This window comes from Lepidochelys kempii, chromosome 4 (genome assembly GCF_965140285.1).
Source record: "Lepidochelys kempii isolate rLepKem1 chromosome 4, rLepKem1.hap1, whole genome shotgun sequence".
Lineage (NCBI taxonomy): Eukaryota > Metazoa > Chordata > Testudines > Cheloniidae > Lepidochelys > Lepidochelys kempii.
Window position 1 is genome coordinate 111,668,114 of NC_136383.1, and position 26,360 is coordinate 111,694,473.

Here is a 26,360-nt window from a genome sequence, read left to right on the forward strand (position 1 = left end):
TACATATAAAATAATGGGGTCTAAATTAGGTCAAGAAAGAGATCTTGGAGTCATTGTGGATAGTTCTCTGAAAACATCCACTCAATGTGCAGCAGCAGTCAAAAAAGAGAACAGAATGTTGGGAATCATTAGGAAAGGGATAGATAATAAGACAGAAAATATCATATTGCCTCTATATAAATCCCTGGTACACCCACATCTTGAATACTACATGCTGATCTGCTTGCCCCCATCTGAAAAAAGATATATTGGAATTTGAAAAGGTTCAGAAAATGGCAACAAAAATTATTAGGGGTCTAGAATGGCTGCCATATGAGGAGAGATTAATAAGACTGGAACTTTTCAGCCCGGCAAAGAGACGACTAAGGGGGGATATGAAAGAGGTCTATAAAATCATGACTAATGTAGAGAAAGTAAATAAGGAAGTGTTATTTACCCATTCACACAACATATGAACCAAGGGTCAGACACTGAAATTAATAGGTAGCATGTTTAAAACAAACAAAAGGAAGTATTTTTTCACACAATGCACAGTCAACCTGTGAAACTCCTTGCCAGAGGATGTTGTGAAGACCAAGACTATAACAGGGTTCAAAAAAGAACTAGATAATTCTCGAAGGTAGGGTTCATCAATGGCTATTAGCCAGGGTGGGCTGCAATGATGTCCCTAGCCTGTTTGCCAGAAGCTGGGAATGGGTGACAGGGGATGAATCATTTGATGATTACCTGTTCTGTTCATTCCCTCTGGGGCACCTGTCATCTGCCACTGTCAGAAGACAGGATACTGGGCTAGATGGACCTTTGGTCTGACTCAGTTCTTATGTTCTTATGGCTTGAGGTTTATGCTGGGAGTCAAGTGAGAGATAGGTGCCCAGGCGCCAGCCTGAGCAAGCAGTACTCATCGCAGAGGCAGACACATAGGCTCTGTGGCCTTGGGAACTTGTACAGTGAAAATGTAGGTGCTGAAGGATTTTAGGTGCCTCCAGAGTTGGGCAGCAGGGGGGCAAGGGTTCTGAGGATCATAGTGCTGCCTAAATATTGGACTTAGGTGCCTAACATGGGCAATCCTTTTGTGGATCTGGGCCTTGAGGACCATTGCCAGCTGCTGTAAGTTGGTGCTTGCCAAGTTAGGCTGCTTAAACTTGTTCCAGGTCAGAAAATCAGGGGGTCATTACTGTGTTAGTTCTCAGCTTTCTTCTCTTTTCCCCACTCTTCTGGGCTGCACTTGGGGAGCTGCCTAGGGCAAGGCAGCCATCACTTGCTAGGCACTTCCCTCGACTCAGGCAGAACCATTTGAGCTCCCACCCTACTATCCTTCATCCAACAGGAACAGAATTACTCTCTTTTTCCTCCCCTGAGGTGCAGCAGGAATCAGTAGGGAAACTGCTGAGCAGCTGTAGCAGGGAAAGGTCAGCAGCTGTTCAGAATGCTCTTGGATCACATCAGAGCTGCTCCTGGAGTTGCCTGCAAAGCAGTAGAAGGCAGATGGTGAGGTCAGACCCCCATCCACCATCTCAAGGTGATAAGGCTAATTCAGACATTTCCATTTAAAAATCAGCGTGCCACTCAGCGAACACATTTTCAGTCAATAGTCCTACACTAATTATCTTGACAGTCACTTTCAAGTGCCTAAAGACTGGACACCTGTAGTATAAGGAAACTCACACATAACTGGAAAATTGTACCTTTGTTTCATTCACCACCCTATACACCAAAAGCTGGGAAAGATGTTATGCATTGTTCATGTTGAACAGAAGGCATGGACTTGCCTAACATTAGCAAATTAGTTTCATTGACAAATTTATTTTTTGCAAAAACTAACTCTATTTTGTGAAAATTAGCAGATCTGCCTATAATTCCATTTAAGTACTTCAGAAGAAACCCACCTACAGGGATATGCGAACTATTGTTGTCTTTCATATAATAGTATAGTGGTAGCTCACTATTGATGAGCCAAGTGAAAACTTGAGTATCTTCTGGCCAAGCAGAGCTAGATTTACTTTTATATCTGACTTCTCATGTCACCCCGTTATATACATAATCTCTTCCATATTTCTGACTGCTCTCCTATGCATCACTGCAATTATTTATCTCTGTAACTGTATGACTTACCTCTATAGCCTGTAGGTACAGTAATCAAATTGGCACTGAAATTTTGCCTTTCCATTTTATTTTTATATAGGGCAAAGGAATCAAATTCAGTAGATAGTTTGAAGAAAAGTTTTGGGTGCTCATGACCTGCATTTGCTATTTGGAAACAAATGTTGCCCAATCATTTGTGACTATTTTAGGTGATGTACTATTGAATCTGAACTCCTCATTCCCTAGTTCATTCTTGAATGCTTCCAATTTGGCTGCTACACCTTTATTTTCCCTAAGGATATTTTACAGCTGTAGATAGCAGTGTCCTTGGTTTCTTTCTACCTCTGTCAGTTATTTCTATCTGTAAACAGAGTGAAAAAATGGGGGGGGGGCCCTTCTATAGATCAGTGTTTTTAGGGATATCTAGGGCAGCATTCTGATCTCATTTCACCAATGTAAATTCTTACTGTGCCATGAATAGTAGCACTGAAAAGTGAAACTGACTCTGTGAAAAGTGCACAAGACTTATTCCTACCAGTTATGTTTTGATATCCCAGTTGGGGAAAACCCAGTTGGAGAAGCGTTATTTACCCCTCAAAAAAAGAATCAGATAAATTCATGGATGATAGGCTATTAGCCAAGATGATCAGAGATGTAACCCCATGTTCTTGGTGTCCCGGAACCGCTGACTGCCAAAAGCTGGGAATGGACAATAGTGGATGGATCACTTGATAAATGCCCTGTCCATTCTCTCTGAAGCATCTGGCAACGGTCACTGTTGGAAGACAGGTTTCAGAGTAACAGCCGTGTTAGTCTGTATTTTCAAAAAGAAAAGGAGTACTTGTGGCACCTTAGAGACTAACCAATTTATTTGAGCATGAGCTTTCGTGAGCTACAGCTCACTTCATCGGATGCATGCCGTGGAAACTGTAGCAGACTTTATATATACACAGAGAATATGAAAAAATACCTCCTCCCACCCCACTGTCCAGCTGGTAATAGCTTATCTAAAGTGATCATCAGGTGGGCCATTTCCAGCACAAATCCAGGTTTTCTCACCCTCCACCCCCCCACACAAATTCACTCTCCTGCTGGTGATAGCCCATCCAAAGAGACAACTCTTTACACAATGTGCATGATAATCAAGTTGGGCCATTTCCTGCACAAATCCAGGTTCTCTCACCCCCCTCCCAAAAACCACACACACAAACTCACTATCCTGCTGGTAATAGCTCATCCAAAGTGACCATTCTCCCTACAATGTGCATAATTAAGGTGGGCCATTTCCAGCACAAATCCAGGTTTTCTCACATCCCCCCCACCCCCATACACACACAAACTCACTCTCCTGCTGGTAATAGCTCATCCAAACTGACCACTCTCCAAGTTTAAATCCAAGTTAAACCAGAACATCTGGGGGGGGGGGGTAGGAAAAAACAAGAGGAAATAGGCTACCTTGCATAATGACTTAGCCACTCCCAGTCTCTATTTAAGCCTAAATTAATAGTATCCAATTTGCAAATGAATTCCAATTCAGCAGTTTCTCGCTGGAGTCTGGATTTGAAGTTTTTTTGTTTTAAGATAGCGACCTTCATGTCTGTGATTGCGTGACCAGAGAGATTGAAGTGTTCTCCGACTGGTTTATGAATGTTATAATTCTTGACATCTGATTTGTGTCCATTTATTCTTTTACGTAGAGACTGTCCAGTTTGACCAATGTACATGGCAGAGGGGCATTGCTGGCACATGATGGCATATATCACATTGGTGGATGTGCAGGTATACGAGCCTCTGATAGTGTGGCTGATGTTATTAGGCCCTGTGATGGTGTCCCCTGAATAGATATGTAGGCACAATTGGCAACGGGCTTTGTTGCAAGGATAAGTTCCTGGGTTAGTGGTTCTGTTGTATGGTATGTGGTTGTTGGTGAGTATTTGCTTCAGGTTGCGGGGCTGTCTGTAGGCAAGGACTGGCCTGTCTCCCAAGATTTGTGAGACTGTTGGGTCATCCTTTAGGATAGGTTGTAGATCCTTAATAATGCGTTGGAGGGGGTTTAGTTGGGGGCTGAAGGTGACGGCTAGTGGCGTTCTGTTATTTTCTTTGTTAGGCCTGTCCTGTAGTAGGTAACTTCTGGGAACTCTTCTGGCTCTATCAATCTGTTTCTTTACTTCTGCAGGTGGGTATTGTAGTTGTAAGAAAGCTTGACAGAGATCGTGTAGGTGTTCGTCTCTGTCTGAGGGGTTGGAGCAAATGCGGTTGTATCGCAGAGCTTGGCTGTAGACGATGGATCGTGTGGTGTGGTCAGGGTGAAAGCTGGAGGCATGCAGGTAGGAATAGCGGTCAGTAGGTTTCCGGTATAGGGTGGTGTTTATGTGACCATTGTTTATTAGCACTGTAGTGTCCAGGAAGTGGATTTCTTGTGTGGACTGGACCAGGCTGAGGTTGGTGGTGGGATAGAAATTGTTGAAATCATGGTGGAATTCCTCAAGGGCTTCTTTTCCATGGGTCCAGATGATGAAGATGTCATCAATATAGCGCAAGTAGAGTAGGGGCTTCAGGGGACGAGAGCTGAGGAAGCGTTGTTCTAAATCAGCCATAAAAATGTTGGCATACTGTGGGGCCATGTGGGTACCCATAGCAGTGCCGCTGATCTGAAGGTATACATTGTCTCCAAATGTGAAATAGTTATGGACTACAAGCCGTCAGGAACACTATCCCCGATAATGTCACGGCTAACCTGGTGGCTGAACTTTGTGACTTTGTCCTTACCCATAACTATTTCACATTTGGGGACAATGTATACCTTCAGATCAGCGGCACTGCTATGGGTACCCGCATGGCCCCACAGTATGCCAACATTTTTATGGCTGATTTAGAACAACGCTTCCTCAGCTCTCTATTTAGGCTTAAATAGAGACTGGGAGTGGCTAAGTCATTATGCAAGGTAGCCTATTTCCTCTTGTTTTTTCCTACCCCCCCCCCAGATGTTCTGGTTTAACTTGGATTTAAACTTGGAGAGTGGTCAGTTTGGATGAGCTATTACCAGCAAGAGAGTGAGATTGTGTGTGTATGGGGGTGGGGGGGATGTGAGAAAACCTGGATTTGTGCTGGAAATGGCCCACCTTAATTATGCACATTGTAGGGAGAATGGTCACTTTGGATGAGCTATTACCAGCAGGACAGTGAGTTTGTGTGTGTGGTTTTTGGGAGGGGGGTGAGAGAACCTGGATTTGTGCAGGAAATGGCCCAACTTGATTATCATGCACATTGTGTAAAGAGTTGTCTCTTTGGATGGGCTATCACCAGCAGGAGAGTGAATTTGTGTGGGGGGGTGGAGGGTGAGAAAACCTGGATTTGTGCTGGAAATGGCCCACCTGATGATCACTTTAGATAAGCTATTACCAGCTGGACAGTGAGGTGGGAGGAGGTATTTTTTCATATTCTCTGTGTATATATAAAGTCTGTTACAGTTTCCACGGCATGCATCCGATGAAGTGAGCTGTAGCTCACGAAAGCTTGTGCTCAAATAAATTGGTTAGTTTCTAAGGTGCCACAAGTACTCCTTTTCTTGTTGGAAGACAGGATACTGGGCCAGGCAGACCATTGATCTGACCTAGTATGGCTGTTCTTATGTTCTTAAAACCAAGTGAAAATCTCAAAAATAAATAAAAAAAATACACAACGTGACAAGGAGCACACAAATACAGTCCCAGGAGAATGGAAGGTCCTGCAGATTGACATATAGAAATAGAGAGTTTGGGGACATTAATTTGGCTCCCTGTCCTACTAAAAATTCACTGGTCTCTTTTAGAAGTCAAAGGAACCACTTAGAAACAGGGACACGAATCCTGGGAGTAGAAAGTAGAATCTTGTTAGGAAATCAGGGCAACCTCAGAAAAGATAAAATAAGATATTGTTCCAAAAGCCAAAGATAGAAACAGCTTTTAATAATGTAATTTACAGGACACACATAAGTGTGGGATTGCAAAAGAATATTAAGTGCTGCTTTCTTAAACCTCAGAATAAGGGGCAGAAGAGCATTCACAAATCACCAATCTAGGGGGTAAAAATGGGAGGCTGGCGCCAACTGACAAAATTAAACTCTAGTTTCTCCCCAGTTTTTTGAGGAGCTCATATTTTGGCTCAGCCCACTAGGTATAGGGATACTGTCCCATGGGATCCGTTTTGAGTTTGAACTCTTCACAGCAAAGAGGTGTCTTTTGGACCCTGGTCGCTGGTTCGCCCCACCACTGTAGAAATAAAGGGCGACCTGTGAAGACGATCTGGATCCGGAACCCCTGGCTGCTGGAGTCCCTCAGGCCCCTGCAGGAACCACCTGCACAACTTGGAGCCAGCTCTGAAGTTTCAGGAGGCCTAAAGTCTGGAGCCCGCAGCTCTGGGCTGAGTCTCTTTGCCCCCCCCGCGGCTTGCACAGAAAGCAGCAGGTGGTCGAGCGCTGCATGCTGCTGGGGAACCTAGCGCGCGGCCCCTCGCCCGACTTCAGCCTCCCGCGCTGCTCCCGCAGCCCCGCGCCGAATCAGTCATGAGCGGGGTGTGGGGTCGCGGGGAGCTGCTGATTGGTGCGTGCGGCAGAGGGCGGCGCCTGCCTGGCGGGGAGGCGGCCGGGCGGGGAGACTCGGCGCGTTGAGCCGGGAGCCGCTGGACCAGCCGGAGCCTGCGGGAGCGGGCTGTCCGCGGGGTGAGTGCCCGGCTGGCTCTCCCCGCGCGCGCCGGCCACTTGCAGCCCGCCGCGGCGCCGCTCCGTGGTGCGGGAGCCCGGGGGAGGGGGTTGCACCCGGGCTGCTGGGCAGAGTGCACGGATCCTGCCCTGCGAGTTGCTGCTCTTGCCCGGGTGGCGGGTCCGCAGGAAGCGCCGGGCGGGGGTCGGGGTCTCGGAAAGCCTGGCCCGTGGGCTGGGGTGTGAGAGGGTATAGAAACCATCGGTGTGTGCGGGAGAGACGTAACCACTGGAGAGAGTGGAGCGGTACCTCCATAGAAAGCTTTGAGGCAGAGCTAGCCCATGGGGGGGCCCCAAGCAGGGATATTTGGGGTGGGGCCTGATCCGTCACCCACCGCTAAAATACTGATTATTTGTACAAACCCCCCCCCCAAAAAAGGCAAACTTAATGCATATTAATCGTTAAAAAGCCCACGTTCAATAACTTGACCAGTATTTTGGGGGTAATACTAAATCAGGACCCCTTTGAGCTTCTTGGGCCGCTAATCCATTGCTCAGTCTGCTTGTGCCTACACTGCTTGTGTAGTCTGGGGGTGTGAGGGAGAGGGATCCAGGGCCGCTGGGGGGGGCAAGTGGGACAATTTGCCCTGGGCCCCACAGGGGCCCCCACGAGAGTTTTCAGGGGCCCCCACGAGAGTTTTCAGGGGCGGGTCCTTCAGTGCTGCCGAACACACCCGGAGTGAAGGCCGTGGAGGGATCCCTTGTAATAGCCATGGGAGAAGGAAGGGAGACCCTGCTTGCCCTCACCCCACATCCAAACAGTGGATGTGGGGTGAGGGCAAGCAGAAGGAACCCCCATAGGAAGCATTGAGGGAAGCGAGGGGTCCCTCTATAGAAAACACTATGAAGGGGGGAGGCGTGTGTGACGGAAGGGTGGGACATCCTTCCCGTTATCGAAAACATTGTGATGGGACTGTATATTCTCTGCTGTGAATGAAGATGATTCCTTGACCCCCTAATGCTGTGTCTGTATGAATTTTGCTGAGAAGGGTGTGTAGTTTATGTTGGGGTCATTGACTTTTCGAAAGGAAGTGGACTCGAGACCAGGTTTGGATGTGAGACAAGCACAAGGCAGTACTGTGGGAGAAAAATGAGGACCTCCAGAGAGATTAACTCGTATACCACGCTAACCAGTAGCCCAAATATGTGTATGGGGCGGTGTCAAAGTCTCTGCTGAGAGTACCCCGGTATTGTGTGCTGAGAGTACCTCGATAGTGACTAACCACACTACGGAGATGAGTAGGGTGCTGTTTTAGAAACCACTTTATCTACCAGGTTCAAGAGGTACTGTTGTAATAAGCAATACTATGCTGTCGTATCTGCAGTCCAATCTTGTGTCCAGACTTGCAGCAGAGACCCAGCCATGCTCATCTCATGGCTTTGTATATGTTATAACATTTTATTGTGCTCACACATGAGTGTGAAGAGTTGAGTTAGATTATGAGATACTGACCATTAGTCAGTGTAGTTCAGGACAAATCATATTGAAAGGTCATGAATGATTACATTCTGGTCCCAGCAGGGTGAACTCAATCATGAAGTGTGTTTGTTTTGTGGGGTGGGGAAGGGAAGGTGGAGGGAGAGAGAGAGGAGTTGACTCTATCTCCTTCCATGCATCATACCCAGGGAAGAAATTAAGAAAGAAGCTGTAAAATCAGTTCTGTAACTCCAACCAGGGCAGAGTTTAAACACAAATCATACTATGTAATTTTTAGAATTAAACTGGTGGAGGGGGGAGGAAAATCCCAACTATTTAAATATAATTTGGAAGAAGGGGGGAGGTCTTGTCCCATTTATGAGATATTATGTACGCAATTATATGCTGTAATCCATTTTCTTCTGCATTAGAACCTTACCAGCACACCCCACCAGTTCTGAACTGTCAGCACGGCAGATTTCCTTTTTATGGAATGGCTTCATAATGTTTGTTGTTTTTATAATCTTTTATTATTGCTCTACAGTGCCCTCATAGGGTATGCTTTATAAATATTATCAGAGCAAACAAACTGATTTTTTTTTCTGTTCCACTTAATGAATCTATAATCTAAACATCTGGTCAACTGGCTAAAATTAGACCACCTGCCCAACTCTTTCTTTCTTGGGGATGGAGACTGCCTCCCCGGAATTAATTTTAAGGCAATTGTTAAAATTATCACCTTATTACGAGGGATTTTGCTGTGTTTCAATAAAACACAACGAATTTTTAAATTTTCCTTTTTAAATCTTTGATTTTTTGAGACACATCCAGAAAATACATTCCTGTGTTCTGCATATCTGGCTGCTGTGACTCAAGCCCTTCTCCGGTTTTATCCCACTTGGAACTCACAATATGCATGTTAGATACAAGTTGAGACTATCCAGTATTTAGTTTTGTTTATTGTTTTGCTACTGTGTTCTGCAGTCCCTGATGTTTAGAAGGTTCACATACTCCCTACTCCTCCTATGGCAACAAGTTGCAGTCATTAAATCACAGGCCTAGAAGAGGTTTTGTAACCGAACACCACACCTTTTGTGACTTGCCAGTGGCTAGTGTGACTTATCATTTTATGTATTCTGAATGTGAAGATTTATATTTTTTTTTGTGTATGGAATCAAAAGTTATAATACAGTACAGGTAACTGTCAGTCATGTGGCTGTGACCTCATAATTTGCATTGCTCTTGTGGTGGTTGGTGTCAATGGAATCTTGAGATGGAATTATAGACCAACTTTTCAAATGGTTAATGTAAAAAAAAATGTTGATCTGTCCTTGATCTGTGCCCAGCATGGGCAAATGCCCCTTCTTCTGCCCTCCATTCTTTGTTCATTGCCAGAGGGCTCCCACATCCTGCTCTAACAGTCTGGCTCCTGGTTGATTGAATCTCAGTTCAGAGTGAATTGCAGTCACATCACTGGATTGCAATATTATGTTTGCATAGATTGCAGCGTTAAAGGGAAGAAGTGCAGTGTAGTTGTTAAAATAGAAAATGAGAAGTTGGAGAACCTGTGTGCTGTTTCTGGCTCTGCAGCTGAGGCTCAGTCTGATCTTAGAACAGTTCCTTAACCACTCTGTGTCTCAATCTCTCCATTTTTAACAAGGGGATGCCTACCTACTTACCTACCTATCTGTCTCTGTGTCAGGCATGTCTAAGCTTAACTAATGTAGTAAGGTGACTTGAGAATCTTGGATGAAATGTGCTATTTGTATGGAGTTAGTATTATAGCATACTTTATATAAAGTTTGTGGCATGCTCTATAGAGTGATAGACCGCAGATGCCCTAGAGTTGGGTGTAGTGCAGGGGTGGGCAAACTTTTTGGCCCGAGGGCCACATCTGGGTATGGAAATTCTATGGCGGGCCGTGAATGCTCACAAAGTCGGTGGTTGGGGTGCGGCAGGGGGTGAGGGCTCTGGCTGGTGGAGCGGATTCTGGGATGGAGCCAGAAATGAGGAGTTCAGGTTGTGGGAGGGGGCTCTAAGCTGGGGTAAAGGGTTGGGATGCGGGGGGGGGAAGAGGGCTCTCGTTGGAGGTGCAGGCTCTGGGATGGCGCTGGGGGTGCAGGAGGGTGGTCTGGGTTGGGACCGAGGAGTTCGGAGGGCGGGAGGGGATCAGAGCTGGGGCAGGGGGTTGGGGCATGGGAGTGGATCAGGGGTACAAGCTCCGGGCAGCGCTTACCTCAAGCAGTTCCCGGAAGCAGTGGTATGTCCCGCCTCCGGCTCCTACGCGAGGCGTAGCCAGGAGGCTCTGTGCGCTGCTTTGTCCGCAGGTGCCGCCCCTGCAGTTCCTATTGGCCATGGTTCCTAGCCAATGGGAGCTGCGGGGGCAGCACTTGGGGCACGCGCAGAGCGGGGCAAGCCCCCAACCCCACTCCCTGGCTGGAGTGCCAGAGTGGGACAAGCCCCAGACCCTGCTTCCCAGTGGAAGCTCGAGGGCCGGATTAAAATGTCTGAAGGCCCGGATGTGGCCCGCCGGCTGTAGTTTGCCCATCTCTGGTGTAGTGACTTCTGTATATAGAAAGGTATGAGGAGGGGTTTTGGGGGGAGCCAAAAACTTGTATTTTTAAAGATGAAAGTTAATACCCTTTCCAATTACAACGAGAAATAAACTAAATTATTCCATTCAGTTACATTCTTTTTTATGTAGCTGAACTTAAGGTTTTCATGAAAAACAAGGACATTAAAATAAATGTCCTGTAGCTTGTGAATTAATTAATAAAAATCTTTTAAAATATTATACTGCTCTGTTTCCTCCCCACCCCCCCCCACTGAATATGAAAAATCTGTGTATGGCCATGAATGTAGCTCACAAGGTGCAAGAGTATAGAGTAATGTGCGTTTTGTTTCTAATGATACAAAGGGCTCATGCTATGGTGAAGAGTGTCCTAGAAATAAACTCTTATCTATGTTTGTAGCATTTTTTTGTCGCTCTTGCAGCTTTGCCTTGGGGATTGGTAGTCTTTTTACTGATTACGTATTCTGTGGATAGGTCTCTTTTTCCAACGCTGTCGATCTACTGTAGCATCATTAGCGAGCAACAAACTTCCAAAAAGTTTTCTTTTGCAGAGCAAGGTAAGGAAAACAGAAGGATCCCATTCATAGCCCAGATCCCTTGTGATTTGAGTAGGGGAGCTGTCATTCAGTGAGTGGAATTCCTATTCAGATGCACATTGGCTTTTTGTGCCATAGGATTGGTAACATTTCTGCAAGCTCCTGATTGCTATTATTGATACAGCACCCATAATGTGCTGTTGCTTTACAGAGCACTGGTCTTGAGGAGAATTTACACTCTGTTTTTTGAAATAGCATGGCAAGAAATACCACCTGTCAGAGGTAGGATAGAGACCCCAGTAAGGATTCTAGAGGCATTCCTTTTTGATTCCCAAGAGGCCAGGGGAACGAAAGCTATTTTATTTCTAATGTGTGGTTGCTAAATTTATTTATATTTATAATGATAGCATCTGCGGATTTCATTGGCCTCTGTAGAAATGAAGAACATATATGTTCTTGCCCTCATAGCAGGGTGCCCATTAGGGTCCTGAAATATGGGATTGGACTCATTGGACCTTGCATTCTCAACAGAATTCTTCTGTTAAGCCTACAAATCTTTTAACGTTGTTACTGTATGACTTAATATTTTCTACAGAGTCACACTGGTAATAGTTCTTTTTCTCCATCAAGGAGGCACCTTCATAATGCTTTACTCCTGTCTGCATAATTCTGTGAAACCAAACCTATTCAGGTTTGGCAATTAAGGGCTCAATTTATCACCCATTGAAGTCAATTGGAACCTTTCCACTGACTTCATTAACCATTGAATCAGATCCTAATTGATTAGAACTCAAAGCTAAATAATAGATTTACTTGAAAATTACCAGAAAATTCAAATTTCTCTCAGAAGTTGTGTTCAAAATTTTGGGCAGAAATACTATTTTTTTCATACAAAACAAAGACGCTGAACTCCTGTTAACTTTAAATGTGAAATAGAACCCAACTTTAACTATGATGTTCCTACCATTCCATAATTAGAGGCATTCTAAGCAATTTACAATGTATGTTGCTTGTTACATTTAATCATAGCACAATATATAAAGGGATAAGATAGCAATCCATGATGAAGAAAATCTTGAAGACTAAAGAATGAAGTAAACAAATGGGGGGAGGGGGAATATAAGAGATCCTTTGGGCTTATATATCTGTTTGGTTCATAGCATAGATGCTTTGCAACAATCAGTTATTGCTTTGAAAACATTCAAATATTTGAATTTATATGTGTGGCTTTTAGACTACTGCATTGAGCATCATGCTTCAGGGTAGTTGAAAAGACCACCTTTTTTGAATAAGCATAGGTTATTCAAATATTTAGAGTATTATTAGAGTTGCTCTTTCCTGGCTTTCTCTAGCAAAGATAGGACAGTTACTGAGAGGATACAGAAGCTGAACGTCACGAAGGAGAGGAATAATCTTTGTTCCTGGCTCTGATTTTGAATTCTTCTGTCTGAGAGCTCCTCTAGCTGTTGACTGATATTTTGAACAAAGCATGTTTATCGCTCTTTGCAGCAATAAGTAATGGATCTGTGGTGTAGCTTGGTGTAGTCCAGTTGATAAACTGGATTTCTCCTCAGAACACTTGCTGTGTGTAATTCAACAGGGGCTATGAAAGATGGGAAAAGGTTCTCAGATTTCCCCATAGCTCTGGCGTACTCCTGCATCACCACCAACATTGTCGTTTTCTGCCTTCATGTTTTTCATGTTTCATCAAACTTTGGTGCACCATGGAGATCTGGGGACAGGGGTTGTTTGATAGTAAAACATGTGTATTGTTTGTGTTATTTCACCGTTGGTCCTGTAGGTGGATGGCTCTTTTCTTCCAGGGCATTCTAGAAGCTCACCAGATTCATGACCTTTCAAGGATAAGCCAGTCTGGGTGGTTCACCTCTTGCTTGGGAAATAGGGTGACCAGACAGCAATTGTGAAAAATCACGATGGGGCTGGGGGGGTTGTAGGCACCTATATTAAACAAAGCCCCAAATATTGGGACTGTTCCATAAAATCGGGACCTCTGGTCACGCTATTGGGAAAGTAATGAACTCTGCTGGGAGAAAGTACAGTTGGACCAGGAAAACAGTAAGGTGATTATATTTCTCATTTCCACTCATAGGCCAAAGCTGAGTCCAGCATATGGGTCCAGACACAATTCAGAAGAAATTAGTGGTTGCCATACATGACAATAGATCACTAAGGTGTTACAGGTGTCCTTTATATGTGTACTGATGTCCTGAAGGGCAAGGAATCTAGGAGACTCCACTAGAGTGCTAGACGGTAGCTTGGTTGGCCTCTCTAAGGGGTTTGCAGTCAGTTGAGGCCTGTATGCCAGCAGGAGTCCTGGATCTGTCCTGTGGCTGGATTTGCATACCAGATGGATGCTCTTGAAGGATTTAGCCTTTAAGAAAGAGCATTTTGGCATCTGAAGTCGGAGGAGAACAGAAATGCCGCTCCTCATCTTTTTTGTTCTTGTTTTTCTGCTTATGTTGCACTAAATAGGCAGTACAGCCAACTGGCCCAGGACTGAGTTGGCGGAGTTGTCTAACTAGGCCTCAGTGACACATAGGCAAATTCATATGTTTCATTTGAAATGAACAGTATTGGCTTTTTACTTATAGACTTCCTCAGCAGTGAAACTGACGTGACTCTTGTATTTTCACTACTACTCTCAGGTTTCTTAATAAAAGATAGAAAAGTGACCAGAGTCTTGTTAATTTCACTCTGTTTTGGGAAGCTACAACTGGCATCAGAGCCCCAGTCCTAGACCAGAGCTCCTTTGTGTTAGGCGCTGTACAAACACAAAACAAAAAGACTGTTCCTACCCCAAAAAGTTTACATGTAGGTATAAGACAAGAGACAATAGGTGAAGCAGACAGACTGGGATTAAAAGGAAACTGAGACCGTATTGGCCAGCAAGATAGGCAGTGGTCTCAGCAACCTAACTATCCTCCTGTTTTTTGTAGGCCTCACAGCAAAGGAGAGTTCTGAAGGAGGATATTGAGTTATTTTTGTAAATGTTTGTGGAGAGTTACTCTCAAGCATGAGGGGCAACGTGGAAGAAAGCACAAAGGTGCTTGTTTGAAAATTTTAACAAGTGGATGATGGAGGCTGACAAGGCCTGAATGGATGTGGGAGTTGACTTTTCAATGCTGAATGAGAGATGATAGGTAGGGTGGCCATAGGTTACAATAATAAGACAACTGATGTTTGAAATGATAGAAAGAGGGAGCCAGTGCTGGAATGCAAAAAGAGAGGTGACGTGAGCAAAGCAATGGGCTAGGAAAACGAGCTTTGGAGCAGCACTTTGAATGGATATCAATGAGTGATGGTTCCATTTGTCAAGGTCAGAAAGAAGGAGGTTGGATTAACTGCGATGTGAAATGATGAAAACCCAGAGAGAGGTCCGAGTTGAAGATGACACCCAGCTTACAGGCCTGAGTGACAGGTAGGATTGGTAGTGTTTTCCACAGTGATTTGAGAAAGGGGGCAGCAGGGAGGATTGGTGGGGTGGGGGATTAAGAGCTTTGTTTTAGCCATGTTGAGCTCGATCCGACAGATAGACATCCATGAAGAGCAATCAGAGACAGCCTAAGTTTTTGTTTGGACAGAAGACAGGTAGATTTGTGAGTGTCAGCATACAGATGGCAAGTATCAGAAGGGTAGCCGTGTTAGTCTGGATCTGTAAAAGCGGCAGAGTCTCCTGTGGCACCTTATAGACTAACAGACTAACCCTAAGCATACAGATGGTAGTTAAGTTTGTGTTTGTGGTTGAGATTACTTTTTGAGGGAGGAGAGTAGGAGGCCAAGGACAGAGCCCTGTGGAAAGCCTTAAAGTTAACAGGAATTTGTGGATGAGACCCATTCGTGCCTTACAGGAAAAGCTTTCTATCTATCTGTGGCAAGCAGATTTTTCCGTAATTGACAGAGAAGGTGTTTCTTGAATCTAGCTTCATTTTAGTTACAAATTTGAAAGTGAAGAATAACTTAGATTACATTATTTTCTATGTTGAAAGGGAAATATGTAATACTAAATACGTGGGGGGAAGGTTTGGGGGGTATTTCATGTTTGAGGGAATTAAATATATTTTATTATTAGAAAATGCCCGAGGTTGATATTTTAATCCATATTTTATATTTAAAGTCCACATACCCTGTCTGATGTTCCTACAATGTTGTGTGCCAGAAAAAAAATGTTTTCCCATGACCATATGTTACTGACACTATAAAATGAATTGAAAGTTTAAATCCTTCTTTGATAGGTGGTAATCGATGGCTCCTCTGTTAATAAAATAATGCCACAAGAGTAAAGATAAATTTGCCGCTGCTAACCTATGTGGGGGGAAAAAAGTTTTGCAACATTGGGAAGTTATGAATTCTCAGGGCAGAGAAGTTATGTCCTTTTGTATTAATCATCTGCTTATGTATATCAGTCCTTGTGTGGCTGTCTACATGCATTTAGAGTTGCATGTTAAAGCATTCATAAAATGCACTGTGATTATTTTGTGATTAAATACAATTAATCTGACTTTATTACAATTATAAGTAAAGTAAAAATTTGTTCCTTTAATTTCATTTGCTCTTTATGCTGCAGTCCTAATACTGTGATTTTTTTTTTAAATTTGTTTTATTTTAAAGGCTCAGTCAAAACTGTGAATAATCAGTGGTTTCCTCAAGTACTGTGTGTATAATGGATCCGTTTTTTCACACATGGGAATAAATTGGTCTATTCTGCCCTATTTAGCTTGCCAGTATAATCATTTTTGTGTTATATTTCCACATGAGATTGGAGGCATCTCACATTTTCATACCCTCGTGCAGTGAGGGCGCTCATTTAAACAGTTGTTTTCTGTCTTTGCCAGAGATGGTGCACTGCCTCAGTTCTGTGAAGAGCTTCTACACCATTCCGAAGTCAGTGTACATTATCAAAGACTAAGCAAAGGACTAAAGACATCAGCTTTTTCCTGCTGACACATCTCACTCCCAGTGAGTACATTTCTAATGTGCTGAAGATTTCTAGACTTTGGGAGAGCAAAATCTCTACCTCCTATTTTATGAATACTTTTAGCCATGGCTGTGGAACTTCTGCTGCTGTTGTTGCTTTGTGGAAGTACTCTTTCAGAGGTGCAGCCTTTACACAAACCACCTCCTGGAACTTTGGATTTTGGATTTGTGCCTGTGAAGACATATGATACAAATACATATCATGAACCTGGACCAATAGGAATTTTGTTTAGACTAGTCCATGCTTTCCTTTATTTAGTGCAACCAAATTCTTTTCCACAAGGTAAGTGTGTAAAATTATAGCTTATTTTAATGATCTACTTTTAAGACATTCATTTTCATAGTAAACAGTGATTTTTTTTTTTTTTTTTTACTGAAATTTGTTCCCAGCTCCACTCTTTCAGAAGCAGTGGATTCAGAGTAAAGTATAAAATGCCTCGCCTCAGGTTTTAATCTGGGATAAAATTTTATTCTCCTTTGCAGTGTTTGTGAGACTGTGACTTTTTACTATGTAATTACAAGGTTTATTCTAGAGATTATTCTGCAAAGGGAATGTCAGTAGCAAAGTAAATTTCATGCATTTCTGTATCTGTACTGAAGTCATAAAGACAATTACTTTGTATAGCTACATCTAACTTGTGGCTTATTTGTTTAGCTTTGTAATCTTAAAAAATTAAGGTTTTACTCTTCTATTGGACTATTTCTCTGTCCTTTCTTCCCCAACCCCACCACACCACTCTGTTTCCCAAAGCTGGAAAAGAAATCTTAAAAGAGAAGTATACATGTTCAAGATTTCTAGATTGTCCATGAAAGGCTCTTTAGTAAGCTCCTGGAGCTGTGGATCTGGTTTTATTATTGGTTTGTTTTTTTCACCATATTTACACTGTCTAATTCAGGTGTTAAAACAGAATGTCAATACTGTTTGTATAAATTTGGCATTAAAATTCACAGCAGGTTGAAATTTTAGTATATGAAATCTGAGCAGTATTTTTATTTTGTTTGCTCACAGATTTTCACCAAATTGCTTTGTCTGTTTTTAGCTATAGGTAAGCACAAAAAATATTTACTAGTTTTAAATACTACCTCCATTGTATCTTAGAAACCTTTTCAGGTGAAATAATTGGGATTTAGAAAGACAGTAGTTTGTACATCAGTCCAACTACTACACTTCTCAGTATAATTACAAGGAGATATAACTTTCATAATTGGTTACTACTGTGTATAGTGTCTTCCATCATTTTCTGTTTTTTTCAGTATAAAAATATAAAGTCCACAACCATGTCAATGCCTATGGAAGAAAGAGGTCAAAACAAACTTGAATGGGTCTCTAATGTAATATTCAAACCAAAACTTAAAGAACAGGCTAATTCTTCACTCTGACTACCCCTCTGAGTTATTACAAGTTCACATAAATACTGTACTGGGTCCTGTAAGCCTTATAAGTATCCATTTATTATATTAATTATCCAATTGGTTTTAATGAAATTACTCTTGTGAATAAGGGCTCCAGGAATGGGTCCTATAAAAATAGATGCAAATTTTAATTGTATGGGGACTAAACTTGTAAATACTAGCAGGCATAGGGTTTATTTAAATTTTTATTAGTCCCATAGGATTACAGTAGTAAATTCTATACCCAGTGGTAGGTGTACAAAGTTAGGCCCATGGAGAGCAAGTAGATGCCTAAACATAAGTTCTTTGTTCTTATTTAACATGTGCTTTTCTTCCTCTCCCCCACCCCCAGATATTTTTTTTAAAACACAGTTTCTAAAGTTTGTATTATGTGAAGTCTTTTTTGTTCTCCACCACACACCCTATCCCAAAATTTAGATCTGAAGGATGATGTGGATTTCTGCGTTATCGTGTAATTAGTTTAATCCCATAATCTGTTTTACCATATGCTGTTCTATTTCATATCTAAAGTATTAATTATGAAGGTTACTTTTTAACTCTTTATATATAAAAAAAAAAGACACTAGAATAGAGCTTACTCCAATCAAGAGTTGAAACACACAGATAATTTTTAGGTGCACATATACCTTGACTCAACCTCTTTCAGAGTGTTTAACTGTAAACTTTGTTGCTATTAATTAGGCAGAGGCTTCAGAAGAGTTTAAATCTTTAATGTAAGCTGTGGGTATTAGCCTAGTTTTCCCCTAAACCATTATGTAATCAATGTGGTGTTGCTTTATAGTCATGAATCAGAGGAGAAATGTAATTAATAAATGGTCCTGATCATTAAGAGGTCCGAAAAACATGGCCATTCAAATAGCAGTTGAGAAATGCGGAGATTGCTAAGAGTCCCACTTCCACCTTTTTTGACCTTTCTCTTTGTTCACCTGTAGTACATGGCCTGCTAATTTTCCTTGTTAGTGCTAGAGGGGGGTTTCTTTAAAGGTACTATATTAAGTCGTAGTGACTCTTACTGTTTAAATTGTGTATATGTATTCTTACTGTGCTTAAACCATTTATCTGCTTGTAGTAATGTTCAAGGACAGTTGAATGTTTCAAGGCTGGCCAATGCAGATGTGACATGCTTTCAAGCAACAGTAAGCAATTAATAAGGAAGTTATTGCGAACTTTTTGCCTCAGGGCAAATGGCAGTGGCACAATATTCAGTGGTGTAGCTGTGTTAATCCCAGGTTTTTAGAATGACAAGGTAGTGAGGTAATAATCTTTTATTGGACCAACATCTGTTGGTGAGAGAGACAAGCTTTTGAGTTTACACGTAGCTCTTCTTCCAGTCTATGAAATAAATTGGCTTCCTATGGATGCTATGTTGGAGAAAGTGTCTTTTAAAAGAAGCACTCTAAGTCTTAGAAGTTACAGATCTTTCATTCCAGATAATAGCAAGTTAGATGTAGGGCGGAAAGGTGGATAACTGTCATTGGTTTGCAGAAAAAAATCAAGTATACATCTTTTAAAAAAATAAAATAAAAATCCTGACATGTTTAATGAATGTTATGGTGATTAGGATCAGAATAAAAATAGGAACTAGATAATTCATAGCTTGGCTATTTTGAGAAAGATAATTGAAATCACAAAATGGGTTACTGTAAAAACATGGATAATATTTATGTGGCAAAGTGCTGTTGTACTAGATTGCCTTGTGTGGGTGCATAATAATACTCCAATAATTTTAGGTATTTAAGAAGTTCTGTGTAATTATGATCTGCATTGTAAGTGAAGAAAACAGGAGAAAGTTGTTTGTGTCTGAGTAAAGATAACAATGATGTGTGTGTAAGTAATAAAAATAGTGGTCCAAATGGTAGCCTAAAAATGTGGACGCAATCATATTTCAGTTGCAGTTGCTAGTTCTAAATGTTTTACTCAGCTTCTATTGAAAATGTAAATGTTACCTTGGTTTCTTTGAAATTAATGCATAATTGAAAATAAATGGTCACTAGAAGAGTTTCATGGCCCTAAATCTAACTTTTAAAAATCGTAAGTTTATGTAATACGAAAATTAGTTGTGTGATCACATGCATGTCTTAAGTCTTATATACACTAATAGAATTAGGACGGGGAATTGCCGCATCTCTTCAGTACACTAATTGTTTAAATTGCTGAGTTAAAAGGGCAATAAGTTCCCACTGTGAGGAAAGAAATTAGTCCTCTAGTTTTTTAAAAATTGTGCATTTTGGGGTTTGATTGGAAGGACTGTAGTGAGTATAAGTATTGAGAGCTAAAGTCTGTTTTCAGTTCCACTCACTAAATCCTGTTGACTTCACTGGAAATTGCACAAGTTTAAATGAGAGCAGAATTTGTCCTTGAGCATATGATACATACCTATTCTGTGGGGAGATGTTTGGTCTAATGGATAGAGCACGGGACTGGGACTTAGGAGACCTAGGTTCCATTCCTGACTGGCCTACTGGGTTACTTTGGTCAAGTCCCTTCAACTCCCTGAGTCTCAGTTCCCATGTAAAATTGGGATAATGATGCTACCCTCCTTTGTAAAGTGCTGAAAATCTCTATCTAAATGGTGGTTGTTGTTATCTCATCTTTTGTTAGTAATATAACTAACATTATAATAAATAGAAAAGGAGTACTTGTGGCACCTTAGAGACTAACAAATTTATGTGAGCATAAGCTTTCGTAGCTGTAGCTCATGAAAGCTTATGCTCAAATAAATTTGTTAGTCTTTAAGGTGCCACAAGTACTCCTTTTCTTTTTGCGAATACAGACTAACATGGCTGCTACTCTGAAACTTGTCATTATAATAAAAGTTGGCAGTTCCAGGAGAATTACAATTTGTTGTCACTCAACTAAGACAAGATATAAGAAAACAGCCTTTGGGTTTTTTCTTCTCACCAGAGGATGTTGTGAAGACCAAGATAATAACAGGGTTCAAAAAAGAACTAAATAAGTTCATGGAAAATAGGTCCATCAATGGCTATTAGCCAGGATGACCAGGGATGATGTCCCTAGCCTCCATTTGCCAGAAACTGGAAGTGGATGACAGGGGATAGATCACTTGATGATTACGTGTTCTTTTCATTCCTTCTGAAGCACCTGGCATTGGCCACTGTTGGAAGACAGGATACTGGCTAGATGGACCTTTGGTCTGACCCAATATCGCCATTCTTATGTTCTAACTTGTGAAAGGTGAAACAATCATTTATGAGTGAAACTAAATTAATCTATGATGGTAGCATGGTACTAGTGAAACAGCTTGTTTATACCACTTAGTGTGCTATGAGCCTTCAGGTGTGAATTTGTTGTATACAGGGCATGGTCAATATCAGGCCTCTCAAACTCCGTTTACCTTAGGGCCAGCGCCAGTCCTCAAATCCTCTCAGCAGGCCAATAATGCCACTGAAGATGGTGTTCAGAAATTAAAACATTTATATTTTTTATTTCAAATTTCTTAGAAGTAATAAAACTGTCATACAACTTTATACAATTCTTCGCCTCCCAGAGAGGTTTTAGTGTTGGCCAGCCACCTGTCAACACTTCAGTTCTGTCAGTTTGTTCATGTTTGGCCTCAGTGACTGACAAGTTGAAACCTTCAGGATTGCAGCAAGGTGTGCATCAGATAGTTGTTTGGTATTTTGACGGAGAGACTGCTGAGACTCATCAAGCCCTCGGATCGCTACCCCTTCCTGCTTCTCCACATGGGCACCAATAATACTGCCAAGAATGACCTTGAGCAGATCACTGCAGAGTAGGTGGCTCTGGGAAGAAGGATAAAGGAGTTTGAGGTACAAGTGGTCTTCTCGTCCATCCTCCCCGTGGAAGGAAAAGGCCTGGGTAGAGACCGTCGAATCGTGGAAGTCAATGAATGGCTACGCAGGTGGTGTCGGAGAGAAGGCTTTGGATTCTTTGACCATGGGATGGCGTTCCAAGAAGGAGGCATGCTAGGCAGAGACGGGCTCCACCTAATGAAGAGAGGGAAGAGTATCTTTGCAAGCAGGCTGGCTAACCTAATGAGGAGGGCTTTAAACTAGGTTCACCGGGGGAAGGAGACCAAAGCCCTCAGGTAAGTGGGGAAGTGGGATACCGGGAGGAAGCAGAAGCACACGAGAGGGCAGGGCTCCTGCCTCATACTGAGAAAGCGGGACAATCAGTGAGTTATCTCAAGTGCCTATACACAAATGCAAGAAGCCTGGGAAACAAGCAGGGAGAACTGGAAGTCCTGGCACCGTCAAGGAATTATGATGTGTTTGGAATAACAGAGACTTGGTGGGTTAACTCAATGACTGGAGTACTGTCATGGATGGATATAAGCTGTTCAGGAAGGACAGGCAGGGCAGAAAAGGTGGGGGAGTTGCACTGTATGTAAGGGAGCAGTATGACTGCTCAGAGCTCAAGTATGAAACTGCAGAACCTGAGTGTCTCTGGATTAAGTTTAGAAGTGTGAGCAACAAGGGTGATGTCGTGGTGGGAGTCTGCTATAGACCACCGGACCAGGGGGATGAGGTGGACGAGGCTTTCTTATGGCAACTCACGGAAGTTACTAGATCGCAGGCCCTGGTTCTCATGGGAGACTTCAATCACCCTGATATCTGCTGGGAGAGCAATACAGCGGTGCACAGACAATCTAGGAAGGTTTTGGAAAGTGTAGGGGACAATTTCCTGGTACAAGTGCTGGAGGAACCCACTAGGGGCAGAGCTCTTCTTGACCTGCTGCTCACAAACCAGGAAGAATTAGTAGGGGAAGCTAAAGTGAATGGGAACCTGGGAGGCAGTGACCATGAGATGGTCGAGTTCAGGATCCTGACACAGGGAAGAAAGGAGAGCAGCAGAATACGGACCCTGGACTTCAGAAAAGCAGACTTTGACTCCCTCAGGGAGCTGATGGGCAGGATCCCCTGGGAGAATAACATGAGGGGGAAAGGAGTCCAGGAGAGCTGGCTGTATTTTGAAGAATCTTTGTTGAGGTTACAGGGACAAACCATCCCGATGTGTAGAAAGAATAGTAAATATGGCAGGCGACCAGCTTGGCTTAACAGTGAAATCCTTGCTGATCTTGAACACAAAAAAGAAGCTTACAAGAAGTGGAAGATTATAAAAATATCGCTTGGGGATGCAGGAGTGAAATCAGGAAGGCCAAATCACACCTGGAGTTGCAGCTAGCAAGAGATGTTAAGAGTAACAAGAAGGGTTTCTTCAGGTATGTTAGCAAGAAGAAGAAAGTCAAGGAAAGTGTGGGCCCCTTACTGAATGAGGGAGGCAACCTAGTGACAGAGGATGTGGAAAAAGCTAATGTACTCAATGCTTTTTTTGCCTCTGTCTTCACAAACAAGGTCAGCTCCCAGACTACTGCACTGGGCAGCACAGCATGGGGAGGAGGTGACCAGCCCTCTGTGGAGAAAGAAGTGGTTCAGGACTATTTAGAAAAGCTGGACGAGCACAAGTCCATGGGGCCAGATGCGCTGCATCCAAGAGTGCTAAAGGAGTTGGCGGATATGATTGCAGAGCCATTGGCCATTATCTTTGAAAACTCATGGCGATCCGCAGAAGTCCTGGACGACTGGAAAAAGGCCAATGTAGTGCCCATCTTTAAAAAAGGGAAGGAGGAGGATCCTGGGAACTACAGGCCAGTCAGCCTCACCTCAGTCCCTGGAAAAATCATGGAGCAGGTCCTCAAGGAATCAATTCTGAAGCACTTAGAGGAGAGGAAAGTGCTCAGGAACAGTTAGCATGGATTCAGCAAGGCCAAGTCATGCCTGAGTAATCTAATTGCCTTCTATGACGAGATAACTGGCTCTGTGGATGAGGGGAAAGTGGTGGATGTGGTGTTCCTTGACTTTAGCAAAACTTTTGACATGGTCTCCCACAGTATTCTTGCCAGGAAGTTAAAGTAGTATGGGCTGGATGAATGGACTATAAAGTGGATAGAAAATTGGCTAGATTGTCGGGCTCAACGGGTAGTGATCAATGGCTCCATGTCTAGTTGGCAGCCGGTATCAAGTAGAGTGCCCCAAGGTTGGTTCTCAGGCCGGTTTTGTTCAATATCTTCATAAATGATCTGGAGGATGGTGTGGATTGCACCCTCAGCAAGTTTTCAGATGACACTAAACTGGGAGGAGAGGTAGATACGCTGGAGGGTAGGGATAGGATACAGAAGGCCCTAGACAAATTAGAGGATTGGGCCAAAAGAAATCTGATGAGGTTCAACAAGGACAAGTGCAGAGTCCTGCACTTAAGACGGAAGAACCCCATGCACCGCTACAGACTAGGGACCGAATGGCTAGGCGGCAGTTCTGCAGAAAAGGACCTAGGTGTTACACAGTGGACGAGAAGCTGGATATGAGTCAACAATGTGCCCTTGTTGCCAAGAAGGCCAATAGCATTTTGGGATGTATATGTAGGGGCATTGCCAGCAGATTGAGGGACGTGATCGTTCCCCTCTGTTCGACACTGGTGAGGCCTCATCTGGAGTAGTGTGTCCAGTTTTGGGCCCCACACTACAAGAAGGATGTGGGAAAATTGGGAAGAGTCCAGCGGAGGGCAACAAAAATGATTAGGGGACTGGAACACATGACTTATGAGGAGAGGCTGAGGGAACTGGGATTGTTTAGTCTGTGGAAGAGAAGAATGAGGGGGGATTTGATAGCTGCTTTCAACTACTTGAGAGGGGGTTCCAAAGAGGATGGATCTAGACTGTTCTCAATGGTAGCAGATGACAGAACAAGGAGTAATGGTCTCAAGTTGCAGTGGGGGAGATTTAGGTTGGATGTTAGGAAAAACTTTTTCACTAGGAGGATGGTGAAACACTGGAATGCGTTACCTACGGAGGTGATGGAATCTCCTTCCTTAGGTATTTTTAAGGTCAGGCTTGACAAAGCCCCGGCTGGGATGATTTAGTTGGGGATTGGTCCTGCTTTGAGCAGGGGGTTGGACTAGATGACCTTCTGAGGTCCCTTCCAACCCTGATATTCTGTGATTCTATGACTTGTGGGAAAAAGTGATGCTGCCTCTATGGCTGACTCTGCCCGTCAACTAGTGATGGTATCTCTGTCCCTCTCCCACAGCCAATGGGAGCTGTGGGGGGCAACGCCTGTAGTTGAGATTGCCGGCAGTGTGTCTGCCTGCGTCTGTCCTCCACAGGCCGCAGTGAGGATGTTCTTGAGCCGCAGATGTCGCGCAGGCCGGGACTTTGAGACCCCTGGTCAATATCCTTTGGTTGCTATGAACATATTAAAGTGGCTTCCATCTTTGTTCCTATGGAAACCAGTTGTTAGTTCCAATAAAATAATCTGGGATTCATTTGACGACAGGGTGTGCACAGCAAATATTCATTTTAGAAGTTTTCCTCTTCTAGCTAAAGAGTGAGAAGTCATTAAGAGAAGTAGGCTAAAGAGAAACACCCATTTGTTTTTCAGTAAAATAAGACAAAATTATAGGCATGGCCCACTGTATTTAATCAGTGTGGTACAGGCAGTGTATTATGGGGTGACTGCACCGTCTGGTGCTAAGGCCCTAAGGTAAACAGAGTTTGAGAGGCCTGATATTGACCATGCCCTGTATACAACAAATTCACACCTGAAGGCTCATAGCACACTAAGTGGTATAAACAAGCTGTTTCACTAGTACCATGCTACCATCATAGATTAATTTAGTTTCACTAATAAATAATTGTTTCATCTTTCACAAGTTAGAACATAAGAATGGGGAGGGAGGATAAAATGTTGTTTCCCAAGTACAGTATTGACTGAATCTCAGAACTCAAGAGTACAATCGGTCTGAGAGCTGTTGTCTAGTAGTTTGAGCACAAGACTGGGGTTTAGGAACTTGAGTCCAATGCTAGCTCTGTCATTCAGTCCCCATGTGATGTTGGGCAAGATAGTTATGCCCCAATTTTCAAGTCATTGGGAGTTGCAAGTGGCAGTGCTCAGCATTGTAACCTCTCTGCTTCATTTTCCCGATCTATAAAACTTCCATATCTCTCACAAATGTTACAATGATTAGATAATGTTTGTAAAAAAATTTTCAGGAAAGGAACTACATTAGTAGAATTTACTATTGCTGCATAGCACTTACACTGTCAATTGTAAGTAAACTAACAAAGCACAGGTAAAACCTACTCAGATGATGAGTGAAAAGGGAAAGATGTTATGAATTGTTTGATTCTGAAAACTGCATTTGATGTGTTATGTGTAAGGCACTGAAGCAGAATCTCTTTGCAAGTCTTAACACAAAACTATTGTAACTCTATAATAGATTAAAATTGTGACTTTTGTAGAGCTAATTTCTTTGCTTCCCTTGTTAAGTTAACCAGTTGCTAACAAGGAGCAAAATTAACGAGAAATGGACAACCAGATCTAATCAGTAGCAGAAGGTAATTTTGTGTAATAACATAAGAATGGACTTACTGAGTCATCCCAATGGTTCATCTAACCCAGTATCCTGTCTTTCAATAGTGGCCAATGCCAGTTGCTTCAGAGGGAATTGAACAGGACAATCGTTGAGAGATCCATCCCCTGTTGTCCAGTCCTACCATCTGGCAGTCAGAGGCTTAGGAACACCCAGAGCATGAGGTTGCATCCCTAGCCATCTTGGCTAATAGCCATT

The 26,360-nt window shown here is 42.9% G+C and overlaps 1 protein-coding gene across 5 annotated transcripts in view; it reads left to right on the top strand.

The window, feature by feature from the left end:
- The first annotated feature begins 6,691 nt into the window (after nucleotides 1-6,691).
- Nucleotides 6,692-26,360, top strand: part of PROM1 (prominin 1) — a 93,157-nt gene continuing 73,488 nt past the window's right edge. For all 5 annotated transcript variants that reach the window (XM_073342457.2, XM_073342460.2, XM_073342458.2 and 2 more), the window contains exons 1-2: nucleotides 6,692-6,781; nucleotides 16,199-16,623. In XM_073342457.2, the coding sequence (XP_073198558.1) occupies nucleotides 16,407-16,623 (217 nt within the window). In that variant the 5' untranslated portion in view covers nucleotides 6,692-6,781; nucleotides 16,199-16,406. The remainder of the gene's footprint in view (nucleotides 6,782-16,198; nucleotides 16,624-26,360) is intronic.